Source organism: Caretta caretta, chromosome 2 (assembly GCF_965140235.1).
Source record: "Caretta caretta isolate rCarCar2 chromosome 2, rCarCar1.hap1, whole genome shotgun sequence".
In the NCBI taxonomy this organism is placed as follows: domain Eukaryota; kingdom Metazoa; phylum Chordata; order Testudines; family Cheloniidae; genus Caretta; species Caretta caretta.
In genome coordinates this window covers 158,482,697-158,496,273 of record NC_134207.1, presented here as the reverse complement: position 1 = coordinate 158,496,273, position 13,577 = coordinate 158,482,697, and the positions used below count along the sequence as shown (strand labels likewise).

The 13,577-nt window shown below is 38.1% G+C and overlaps 1 protein-coding gene across 5 annotated transcripts in view; it reads left to right on the top strand.

Annotated features, from left to right (window-relative positions):
* CCDC127 (coiled-coil domain containing 127) overlaps positions 1-13,090 on the top strand; it is a 28,527-nt gene extending 15,437 nt beyond the window's left edge. For all 5 annotated transcript variants that reach the window (XM_048839362.2, XM_048839360.2, XM_048839359.2 and 2 more), the window contains one exon: positions 7,149-13,090. In XM_048839362.2, coding sequence (XP_048695319.1) covers positions 7,149-7,819 — 671 coding nt within the window. In that variant the 3' untranslated portion in view covers positions 7,820-13,090. The remainder of the gene's footprint in view (positions 1-7,148) is intronic.
* The last annotated feature ends 487 nt before the right edge of the window (positions 13,091-13,577 follow it).

Below are 13,577 nucleotides of genomic sequence, written 5' to 3'. Positions count from 1 at the left end.
GAACCACCTTCTCTCTCTCTCTGACAGTTTTCATCGCCTGCTCTTCCTGACTGAACCAGTATTCTCTGACTCAGTAGATTGCTTTCTCACCAGGCCTGTTATAGCCCCCTAGATGCTGCCCTCCCTTCTCATTTGGCATGACTGAGAGCACCTGGACTGGAACAGAACTGAGAGTAGTTTAATTGAATGGGCCAGCTACCCTGTTACAGTCCCCTGTGGTAAATTATCATACAGCCTTAAGGCTAGCATACATACAAGGACGACACGTTAAAAGTATGAATGCTAAACATTTCTTAGGGAAAAAAAAAGGATTTTAACAAGTGCGTCCATCTTCTATGAATGTTGGAGTTAAACAAAGATTGACTTTTGCATGAATTTCCCTAAAAGAAAAACTGCATACATTAAAGATGAGAAATAAAAAACAAATAATACCGTGGTTTATAAAGAATGACAGTATAGTGATGGCTGCAGTGAATGTTCAACTATAGAGAAGTGTTCACCCTGAATGCACCTGTTGCAACCTGCACATCTGCTGTTACGGAAAAAAATATAGGATGCTGCCTATCAAAGAATTTATCATCATTTATCACTGTGATTTCAAACTGGTGATTCTGAAATCGCTGACAACAAAGCTGTAAAATGGCCCATTAGAATTTTTTTAATGTGCTATTGTGTAAATACAGCTCACTGCCTAGCAAATAATGTTATCAGAGTTAATGCAGCACATTGAAACTGGATTAGCTCAAATCAGTTATGAAAAAAAAAATCACCCAAATTACAAAAGCAAAAAATCTAAAATCAATATTTGTGTAAACTATAGAAATTCAGTTAGATACCTTTGAAGTTTTATATTGAAAGTGCCCATGTATTCATTGTAAAATGGTTCTGGAAAGAAAAAAAAAAGTGACACACTTGGTAATTAGTATACGTATTTTAAACAAATTCAGATGTCAGAAAATTCAGAGCCTTCATTCCTTCTCTTCTGTGATTTTTTTTCTAAAATAATGTAGAAGATACTTCCTTTCTCTCCTCTGTTAAACACGAATATCTGACTCAACTGTAACTATTGCTTTACCACCCTCCCATAATATGACTCATACTATTTATTTTACATCTTGTTTCTCCCTTTTCCTTTTGTCTGTCTGTTTTTGCTCTATTTGTGTGCAGTTTCCATGAATGGAAACTTTTTTTTCTGTAAAAAGAAATGTATATTTATAGTACTATATAGTAATGGTTACTTAGTTCAGGGACCATTGCACTGGGCTGGCTGATACCTGAACCTTTTACAGGACTATTCTTTGTAACATCCTCTTGACAAGGGGGCATTTTTCATACTCTTCTTATCATTCCTACCTACTTCACTTTAGATAAAGATCCTATGGTTCAACTGAACAGTCGAGGGAAAAAAAAAGTGGCATATAGCTAGCAAATTGAGCGGTGCTCGATGTAAGAATTGAAAGCTTTCCAAAAATATTCATTTCAAGGGCTTCTTGTACTTCTTGCTTCTTGTGCTTCTTCAAGGCAATAAATATACATAATTCCATAGTGAGAAAACTCCACCTATAGACAAAGTTACTCAGATGACGTAACTGACCTGATTGCAAATTAATAGACAGGTATTGACTGAGGTTTAGTTTTTTAAATCTCAGATCATAATTAATAAAAACTAATTCTCTATTTACACATTTGTACAATTTGTCCAGCATATTGATTCTGACTCCAATCCTGCATGTGTCAGAAAAAAAGATGCTGGAACAAATTAATAATTTTAAAAACAATAAATCATCAGGCTGAGATGGTATCCGTCCATGACTTCAGAAGCATGAAGTGGCTGATCTGCTAGCAAAAATATACAAACTCATTAAAAACACACACAGTTTCAAAGGATTGGAGGGCAGAAAAAGTACCTGTATTTTTTTTAAAAAGGCTCTAAGTTGTGATATGGGGAATTAGAGATTGTCACAATTGAGGGCAACTGCACCTGTATTTCTCCTCAGTGGTCCAGCAAGGGCACCCACTGTCATGCTTTCAGCTCCTTAGCCATTGTCTTTTTGGGCTGAGACCCATGTCTCACTCCCTTCGTAACAGTTCCCTGCTTTCACTCGGTTAGTCCCAGCAAAAAGAGTCTGCTTAAACACACCTGCCTTCTCTCTTCAAAGACGATTAAGGGGTGTAATTGCTATAGTTATAAGGTACCACATAACACTTCCTGTGCAAGCTGACTTTATTCTTAAGGTAAAAAAATATTACAGGGAAAACATATTAAAAACAAAAGAACATACACAAATGCTAGTAGGCTTACCAGAGTCCACCCCAATCCTAACATGGATTCTGGCAGGTGCAATCCTCCAAGCCCCAAACCCAGGGGATTCCTTGTGGTTATAAATTCATCACAGCTTCAGTTTAGAACAGGCATGCTCATGACAAGTTGAGTCCACCCTTATACAATTCAGGGCACTTTGATCTGGAGTTTCCAGAAACTGGTAATTAGTATGCAATGAGTCTATCTTCTCCTGCATATCTTCGAAAAGTTGGCTTCTAGAGGAGAGAATTTGCATTCCCCTCACTCCAAGGTACTGCCTGGGAATCCACTTCACACACATTGTTCCAGAAGGCCCTTAGAAGTTCCTAATGCCATCCAGAAATTGCAGTAATCTTGTCTTCTTGCTAAAGAAGTTCCATACAGTTTCACACTAGAACAAAAAGAATTGCATTTTTAATCCAATGAACTCCAAAGATGTTTAATTTAATTCAGTAAAGTTTGATTAAATTTAACTTCATCTTAATTCCATAGGTTTGTTCACCATATTACAAATCCATAATCCATATTACAGGATATTGTCAGTCTGTCAGAGATCAGTGAGACTTAAAAATTAAATAAAACACAATACCTGGAAGATCATGATATGAATTGGTCTAACCAGCATGGTTTCTGCCGAGGAAAATCCTGTCTCACGAAATTCTTGGAATTATTTGAAGGTGTCAGTAATGTAGTAGGTAAAGGAAAACCAGTTGAGATTTATCTAGACTTCCAAAAAGAGCTTTGACAAGGTGCCTCACAAGAGGCTGTTAAAGAGGTTGAGTAGTAGTAATATGAGAGGCAGGCATAATGTTGTCATGGATCAAATACTGGCTAGCAGGCAAAAAGCAAAGAGCAGGATTAAGTGGCTAATTTTCATCATGGCAAAAGGTGAGTAGTGGGGTGCCTCCAGGTTCCATACTAGGTCCCAGGTGGTTAAACATATTTATTATGATTTGGAAAGGAGCATGAGTTAGTGAGGTAGAAAAATTTTCAGATGACAAAGTTATTTAAGTTAGTGAGGACCAAAAAGAACTGTGAAGAACTTCAGAGAAACCTAAGCAAGAAAGGTGAATGGACATCATAATAGCAGATGAAGTTCAGTGTAACTATATGCCGAGTAGTGAACACTGGGGAGAAAAATTTAGATTACTCATACCCCTTAAAGGGTTCAAAATTAACTGTATTGGCTCTGGAAAAGGACTTTGGTGTCTCTGTAGGCAGGTCAATTAAGACCTCTGTTCAGTGCATAACTGTGGTCAAAAAAGTAAACAAGATATTAGGACACATAAGAAATGGGATGGTGAATAATATGCAGAATATTATAATGTCATTATACAAATCATTGATGTGGCTTCACCTAGAATATTGTGTGCAGTACTCCATCTCAAAAAGATTATTGCAAAATTAGATATAGTTCAAGGAAGGGCAATGAGAATGATTAAGGGCATGGAAAAGCTCCTAGGAAGAGAGATTGAAAAGATTGGGATTAGAAAGAGGATGAATAACAGGTGATATGATAAAAATATGTCAAGTAATGAATGGCATAGATCAAGAAGTTCTGTTCTCCCTGTATCATAACTCAAGAACAAGAAGACATTAAAAGGTGGCAAATTCAAACTTATAAAAAAAGCTTCCTGTGACAATGAGTTCCACCTTTTAATTACCAATGTATGTGGAAGTCAGTATGATCAAGAATTTAACAAGATTTAAAAAGGAATTGGACATTTACATGGACATAAAGAATATCCAGTGTTATAAATCATGCTAACAAATCTTTTAGAGAACAGGATGATACCTAATGTTGGGAGAAGATTATTCCATATGTTTTCCTTGTGGGGTTCTTACACCTTCCTCTGAAACTTCTGGTGCTGGACAGTGTTGGAGACAAGATACAGGACGAGATGGGTTTCGGGTCTGATCCAATATGGTAACTCCTATGTTCCTAATTGTGCTGTGCAAGTAGCTCCCATCAAAATCAATGGGACTTCTGCATGTGGACCCCTTGGAAGATTGGACCTTGTGCTATTTTTTATGGGTTAATCAGTCTAGTGGAATTATGTTTGATCTCTGATATCTGAGATAATACTTCTGATTATCAGAATTCTAATACTGAAGAACAGTTGACCCATGAACTTTCTGAGGGGAGAACTATAAATTTTCAGCATAGCATGATTGTCTCAGGCTGAACAATAAAAAGGCACGTCCTCAAAATGTGAACAGAAAGTTATTTTGCCTTTGAGTCTATTTCAGTGTGACCATAAAAGCAGGAGTACATACTCACAGCCTCATATATTGATTCAGACGTTCCTCTGTTCTGCCTCAAATTCATTGCAAAGCAAAGGATCATAAAAATAAAAGAAAATGGCTGTACTTGCCTCTTCCAGGAATGACTATCAGAACAGCCTCTTTCCAGGGCTCTCAGCTGTCCTGTGGAAATGGTATTGTTTATACACTTCTCCTGTTTACCATCATGTCTTGACAGAACTCAGGACTACTGCTGTGATGATATGTGTCTCGTCCTGCCCCCATCTCCAGAGTCAGAGAGAGAGAGAGAGATGGGGTCTGTAACCACCAAGATCCAAACTGATACCTCACACTGAGAGGCAAAGAAAGTTTTTTTTACTCACAAAACTCCAACCTCAGGCCCTGAAGTTAGGGGCCACAGAACAGCTTTTCTATAAACCCTAAACTGCTTCCTCAACATCACTTCCTTCCCCCACGTACGCTGAGAAGCATATATGTTTTAGGTGACAAATCTGAGGAACTGTCTCAGATTAAGATATCAGAGGAGGTTTTGGAACAAACTGATAAATTAAACAATACGAAGTCACCAGGACCAGATGGTATTCATCCAAGTTATGAAGGAACTCAAATATGAAATTGCAGAACTTACTGTGGTATGTAACCCATCACTTAAATCAGACTCTGTACCAGATGACTGGAGGATAGCTAATGTAAGGCCAATTTTTCAAAAAAAAAAAATGCCTCCAGAGGTGATCTTGGCAATTACAGGCTGGTAAGCCTAACTTCAGTATCAGGCAAATTGGTTGAAACTATAGTAAAGAACAGAATTGTCAGACACATAGATGAATACAATATGTTGGGGAAGAATCAACATGGCAATCATACCTCATCAATCTATTTGAGGGTGTCAACAAGCATGTAAACAAGGGTGATCCAGTTGATATAGTGTACATGGACTTTCAGAAAGCCTTTGACAAGGTCCCACACCAAAAGCTCTTAAGCAAAGTAAAGCAGTCTTGGGATAAGAGGGAAGGTCCTCTTATGGATCTGTAACTGTCTAAAAGATAGGAAAGAAAGAGTAGGAATAAATGATCAGTTTTCACAATGGAAAAAGGTAAATAGTGAGGTCTTCCAAGGATTTGTATTGGGACCAGTTCTGTTCAACGTATTCATAAATGATCTGGAAAATTTGATGCCCAGTCATCCAGTTTTGTGAGATCCCTTTGCAACTCTTTGCAGTCAGCTTTGGACTTAACTAATTTGAGTAATTTTGTATCGTCTGCAAGTTTAGCCATCTCACTGTTTACCCCTTTTTCCAGATAAAACTTGCAGGATAAACTTGCAGACGATACAAAATTACTCAAGATAGTTAAGTCCAAAGCTGACTGCAAAGAGTTGCTAAGGGATCTCACAAAACTGGATGACTGGATATCAAAATGGTAGATGAAATTCAGTGTTGATAAATGTGAAGTACTGCACATTGGACAACATAATCCCAGCTATACAGACAAAATGATGGGGATGTAAATTAGCTGCTACCACTCAAGAAAGATAGTTCCCTGAAAACGCCTGCTCCGGGTGCAGCAGCAGTGGGAAAAAAAGCTAGCAATGTTAGGAACCGTTAGGCAATGGATAGATAATGAGACTGTAAAAATCATAATGCCACTATATAAATCCATGGTACACCCACACGTTGAATACTGCGTGCGGTTCTGGTCGCCCAATCTCAAAAAAGAGATATTAGAATTAGGAAAAGCACAGAGAAGGACAGCAAAAGTGATGCATATGGAACAACTTCCATGTGAGGAGAGATTGAAAAGACTGGGATTGTTCAGTTTAAAAAAGAGATGACTCGGGGATATGATCGAGGTCTATAAAATCATGAATGGTGTGGAAAAAGTGAATAAGGAAGTGTTATTTATCTGTTCACATAACACAAGAACCAGAGTCACCCAATGAAATTAATAGGAGGCAGGTTTAAAATAAACATAAGGAAGTACTTCTTCACACAACTCACACTCCACCTGCGGAGCTTGTTGCCAGGGGATGTTGTGAAGGCAAAAAGTGTGGCTGGGTTCAAAAAAGAATTAGAAAAATTCTTGGAGGAAAGATCCATCAATAACTATTGCCCAAGATGGTCAGGGACACAATCCCATGGTCTCAGTGTACCTAAACCTTTGACTGTCAGAAGATGGGATTGGGCAACAGGGGATGGATCACTCGATAAATTGCTCTGTTCTGTTCATTCCCCCTGAAACATCTGGCACCAACCACTGTCAGAAAACTGGGCAAGATGGAACATTGGCCTGACCCAGTATGGCCATTCTTATGTTTTAAAAATGTAGATGTATAGATTTTAAGGCCAGAAGAGAACATTCTGATAATCAAGTCTGATCTCCTCTATAACATAGACCATACAACTTCTCAGTTTTGTGGGACATCTGAACTGAAGTGAATTTCACCCTTTGTGTCTTTGGGGAGAAAAAAATAAAGTTACTACTAAAAGTAGCAACAGAACTTCTTTGTGAAGTACTTCAATAATTTTGATTATCAATACTGTACATATTTTGTTTACATATGGAATTTGTTTTATGTATGACAGGTTGGATCTGGTCCAGAGAGTCTCAGAAAGAGATAGAAAAAGAAAAAAAAGAATATTACAGAAGACTAACATCTGTACAAAGAGATCTTGAATCAAAATATCGTGACACAATCACAGAAAATCGCCGCACAGTTGCTCACTTGGAGTTGGAGCTTGAAAAGGAACACAACAGAACCCTGAGTTATCGTGAAGCCCTAATCTCCCAGAGTCGCAAATTAGTAGAAGAAAGAAGAGTTCTAGAACAGGAACACGAAAAGTTGGAGCAAGAAAAGCAGGTTCTGCGGCGCTCAGGGGCAGCAGGTGCCTTGTACCAGAGTTGTCTTGCAAAAGAAGCACAATGGCAAAAGAGAGCTAATATTGTAATAAAAGAATTTGAAGAAGCACTTTTAGAAAGACAAGATATCTATTGCAGTTTTGTGCTGCCCAGAAACCAGCGACTAGAAATAGAGAAAAATTTGCTAGTTAGAGCTGCAACTGATCCTGTTGCTGTGGATATAGAAATGGAAAACGGTTTAAAAGATATTTTTAAGTATGATACATATTGTGGTAATGTGCTGAACACAAACAAGCGTCAAAATGGAAGACTAATGTGGCTTTATCTCAGATATTGGGAACTAACTGTTGAATTAAAAAAGTTCAAGAGGGTAGAGAAGGCCCTGTTGGAAAAATGATGTGTGGGGAAAGTAGTGGCATTTCATGTACTATGGCACATGTAATATATGATGACTCACTGGTATTCTAAAGATGCTAATTTCCTGTAGTACATTCATATATTTTCCCCCCTCCTCATTGCAGCCACATTTGCAGTACTCCCCATCCATGAAGGTGTCTCCACTATTGGTGCCTTTCCATTGATGGGCCAACAACAAATGCTCACTAGGCAGTGCAGTTTACCTTGAGACTGTGTCAACTGAAAGATACACTTTGTGTTCACAGCCAGGTTAGCAGAGAGTGCTCCCAACTCCTGATTTCCTGCATGGCAGTGCAACAAAACTCTCAGGAAAGTACTCGGAAGTGACTGTAACAGTGAGATTTCTTGTTATATTATTTAGATGTGAAATGCTTTCTCTGTACCAATGAAAAAAGTGTGGAATCATGTTTTCAAATTAGATTTGCATGGTCTTCCAAGCTTGATGTGCATACGTCACTTTACACTACGTTATACAAAAAAATATTTGCTTGAAATACAAAGACAGGATGCTATTTAAAATAATACAGAACGAAAATAAAAACAAGGACTTTGATCTGCTGCTTACTGAAGTTAATAAAAATGAGGGCGTGATTGGTCTTAAATCAGGATTACATGAGAGTTGTAATCTAAAAGTTGCCACGTCAAGGGAATTCATACAATGGAAAAGTAAAACATTTAATCACTTATTTTTCCTTTGAGGTCTAGGTTACCAGATTGGACTTTTCCCACCTTGGTATTGCTGAAGGCCCTATTGCTTTGACTGATTGATCTCTAACGGGTTGATTATTTTAAGCCCATCTCTAGTAGACCGATATCCACATCATAAAAGCCATCATCACACACAGCAGAGATTTCAAGGATTGACTGGATGTAGAGACTAAACAATTCTCTTATCCTTACAAGTAGTCCCCCCAGATCAGGTGTGGGATTATATTACCTTGGCTCATGCACAGTGAGGAGTTGGGCAGGGAGTAAAACCATCACCTGGATTGATTTTGGGGAAGTAACTGAGCAAAAGAAATTCTCATGGAATTTTCCTCCTCAGCTTCCCTCATCTGGGTATTTCAGTCATGGGGTAATCAGCCCAGGATTCTGACCTAACTGTAGAATTAAACAGAAGAAATTATGTATTCACAGACAAATAAAAATAACAGCAGAGGAGTGCAGAAAATAAAATAATAAAGGCTTTCATTTTTCAAGTCTGTCCTGTTTAAAGTGCCTCTTGAAATGTTTGTTCTCTTCAGCAAAGGGAGAAAACATTAATCACTTACATAAAAAAGAGCAAAAGGAAAATGGATCTACAGTAACTGATAAGTAAAGTAACTGTATTTACATTGATTTTGTAGTGTTTATATCATTGTCAATTTCTATTAAATATTGTTTACATTGCAGCAAGATGAGCAATAACTGATTATTTCAGAATTAATTTTACTGATCTCTAGGACTAAATACATTATAGCATAATGTCTAACGTTAGGTAGAAAAAGAAATATGCTAAAGTGACAAACTTGGGCTAAATCTGACCCAAAATAAAGGTTTTGTAACAACTGTTATTTACAGAAACTAAGACCAACAGAAGCATATCCATGGATATTTTCCAAATGCCAGTGGTTCTGTCTGTGTTCTTATAACTGTGCACACCACTGTAATTTCTGGCTGCCTCCCAAGGGACAGAGCAAATACAAAAGGCTAATGCACTATACCAGGGTTTCCTTTGTACTTCCCCTGAGGTACTCAGGCAGTGGGTTTTTCATTTTTGTTTTAATTTGATTTGATTTTCTCCTATGGATTAACAGCATTGTGCTACTTCATAAGAACCTGAAAGTTAAACTACTAAAATCCAGAGTGGAAGTGATTTGGGCCTGCCTCAATCCTATATCAGGACCCACTATCCCGGACCCTTGCATCCACACAGAGCACAGGCTGAGGGATACACTCTAGTAGATCTCCATGTAGGACAGGGCCCAGGTCTTTTTTGTCAAATCTGAGATAAATACAAAGATAAAAAATGAGCATCCATTTCTATTTTGATAGACTGCCATTGGTTTGGCTTGGTGTACATAAAGAATGAAGACAGTCCACACCCTGAGGAGTTTAAAATTAAGTTAAAGAGTGAAGTGTCATTTTAAAAAAAATTCTTTGTGTTTTAATAATAAGATGTTATTTGTAACTTAAGTAAGGATATCAGTTTTCAATATTTTTATCCTGTCAGTGACCCTTTTATTAATTGTAGGTATCTCTCCTCTTAAAGTTAAAAATAACCCTTTTTTGATAAAAATGAGAAATATACACCCAATACACACACTAAAGCTTTGTAAATTCGTTTTACCTCTGTGAAAAAGGCCAAAAATGTTTGTCATCTTGGTTTACATTTTTCTATAGTTTTATCACTGATACCAACTCAAAACCATTTACAAAGAGGACATAGAGCTGAGAGGGCAAATCATTTTTCAGTTTATATTAGTATTTAAATTGTGGCATTGTTTAATTTATTCGTAATACAATGTTGTGATGTAATCAATGTATCAAAATGCCAGTTAGTAAAGTAGAGCTTTTTTTGTCAATACAAGATTCTTCATAGTTACATTTGTTTAACATTAGGCTAGTTAATGAAGGCATGACAGTGACTCAAAGGCGAAGTCCAAAAGCACATAATAGATTTAGGAGCACAAGTCCCACTGACTTTCAATGGGACTTGTGCTCCTAAATTTCTTAGGCACTTTTGTAACTCTCTCTCTCTCGCAATAGATAAGGTTGTGTTGGACGTTCCACTGTAAGCTTTATTTTGTCCCTGGCGCTTCAAATTTTGATCTGGGGAAGTAATTGATTTGCAATATAATGTAGGGTATAAGAAGATCTTTTTCAGAACATTTCATACTATGTCATACTACAGTTTTCAATTAACAGTTAAAAAAAATCAACATTTTGCTGCACTGTTTCATGGGGTTGTTTGTTTGTTTGCGGGGCAGTGGAGGGGTTGATCTCTTGATATAGGACAGGCTTTTATACTCCAAATTGACACTTGTATAGTTTGGTCTGAACTCTTGTGCACAGGATACTTTGAAAACCCTTTGGAATTTTTTTCTTTTAACAAAAAGAGAAGCAACAAATAATCATCACCAAATTGATCCCTGCCAATTTTATCCCTGCCAATAGATGACATTAGCTGGCATGAGAAAAACACTTCAGCCAGTCAGTTAGTGTATTTGTTACATAAGTCCACTTGCCTACTACCATGCTCCCTCAAACATCGCACACACCCGAGCTCCCTTCATTCAATCTCCAATACTCCTGACTACTTCCTATGGATCCCCACATCACCCCAACCCACCCTCAGTGTTCAGAGGCTCCTTGGGGGCCCGCATTACCTCTGTGAGCCTAGTTAAGGTCAGACTCAGTGAGCCAAAACAGTCTAATGGGGAACTGACAAGCCTCTTTGAGGTGGCGGAGAGGGCTGCCAAATACTCTGTTCCTTGGCTCTCACCATGACCCATCCCACACAAAGTGCCCACAGCCTTTCAGCTCAGTCACACTCCACCCAATATACCAGTTCCTCTGTCTTCTTGCTGCCCTCTTTTGTATCTTGCCCTGTCCCTTCTTTGCCTGTCCCACAATGCCTCCTAACGCCTTTCCTCTCTCATGCAACCTAACTAGAGTGACCAGATCCTCTGAGCCTTCACCTCTAAGCTTCCCAGCTGTCCGTAGCTCCAGCACCACTCCATCACTTCCTCAGTATTCTGACAATTACATAACAGTAGCTAAACGAAGAGAAACTGTGAGAATAAGCTAATATGTGTATGTTGATTGCATACATCATAGAGATGCTGATTGCAGCTTCATTGATAAAGATGCATTGAGAGTTCCTTTGTAAGTCATGTTTTGACACACAGCCTACGCTCATCCAGAAAACGTTATAGAAAGGAGCTATTACTGTGAAATATTGGAAATGAATCTAAGGGAGGAGCAGAATTTTTCTATTAAATTTGGTATCATAATTGTTAATGTAACCCTCACTTGTGATTTCGGGGGGGGGGGGGTGTTTTATTTTTAATGAATGAATTAATTGGTTCTTGTATTGCACTCAGCAGCCTTATCTGAAACTTAATAAGGTTTTATGTTTGGGGATATTTAGAGGATTTAGAGGTGAAGTTACTATCAACATTAGCCTAATCCTTCTGTATCCCTGTCATAGTTTCTGGACCAGTGTAGGTAGATTGAAACAAAGTGCCTGTGGGTGCGTGGTGGGCTAATATTTTACAATATATGATACAGAACACTCTGCTGATTTCTAGAGGAAGTGCCCATGTAACTTGGAGCAGAATTTGGCCCAAAGAGTTCAGAGACCAGAATGCATCCATCATGTGCTGAAAGACGATGTCACTGAGTGTGCAGTCAGTACGATAGACTGAGGTATAGGGAGAGCCAGTGTAAACATACATCTTGTCATACGTGGTTGCTTGCTTAAAATGTGAATCATTATTTGTGATAGGTTAGTTATCTGTAAGTAAGACAATTAGCCACATTGTCAGGTAGATCAAGCTCAAAAGTGTCTGTTTCTTAAATATTAATGGAAATGTATTAAATAACGGGGGGAGGGAGGGGTTCTTTTCAGAGTTAAATGGAAAGTATATTGTTTGGGTTTAAATTCCTTCCGCAATCCTCTTTGTCGGGTGCTGTCTTCCCCTGCAGCATATATAGCTGTGATAAGTTTACAGTCAGAAACATTTCTTCACTTACTGTGTACATTACCATGCACACCTTTGATTCTGTATATACTCATTAAATAAAAATTAAAGGGATGGGCTGCAGCAAACAGGTTAGTCATCACCCACACAAATAGCCAAAAAAGACAGGCAGCCAGTAAACATGGTTTCTGAGGAAATTTGAGGATCTAATATTGGCAGGTGCCATCTCCACATTATCTGTCCTTGGAGATTTTCCAAAGTATTCGCTTTCATGAATCACTGAGTCTCTGAAAACAATCTATTTGTGCACCTCCTGGCTTCATATTTACCTATCAAAATAGGACGATAATTATGTCACAGGTAGCCTACTAACAGGTAACAAAAAAAAGTACTGCCCAATGCCACGACAGAAATTTGCATTGTATTATAATTAGAAAAATGTTAGTTTCCCATGTGTATACTGAAAATATACTCAATGTGTACAATGCTGTCCCAAACTTCTGCCTGTCTGGTACCTACCTGTGTGTGCATCTATTAAATGTAAATAAAGACTTGGAAAATAAAAACAGTTTATGTGCTTTTGGTCAGAAGGGCACTGATGTACATTAAGGGCTGCATCCTGAAAGGTATCTCAAATGGGTCATTTTTAAGGGAATACCTTGCCAGGTTTGGTGGTGTTCTTGAGGACTGCAGTTGGCATTGGTCTCTGTGATACACAAACCATAGGAGGGTGAAACCAGGTTAGAACTGCCAAACTGCAGGTTAGAACTGCCAAAGTTGAAGTTACATCTTCTATGCAATGAGTAGGAGTCAGTTGCAGAGGAGGATGCTAGAAATGGCTGGAACATTTTCAGCAAAATGGGTTTTGTTGAAAAATGCTGTTTTGTCTAAGCTAAAATGTTTCATGGAGATGTATTGATTTGATGGGAAGGTTTTTGAGATCCAGGGAGAAGTCTCTGGTCATTTCCAGAGAGACAGGGAGACCTCTGAGTTGAAAATCTGACCTTTTCAACACAATTTCACTCTACTAAAATGTTTGAAAGGGTTTGTTTT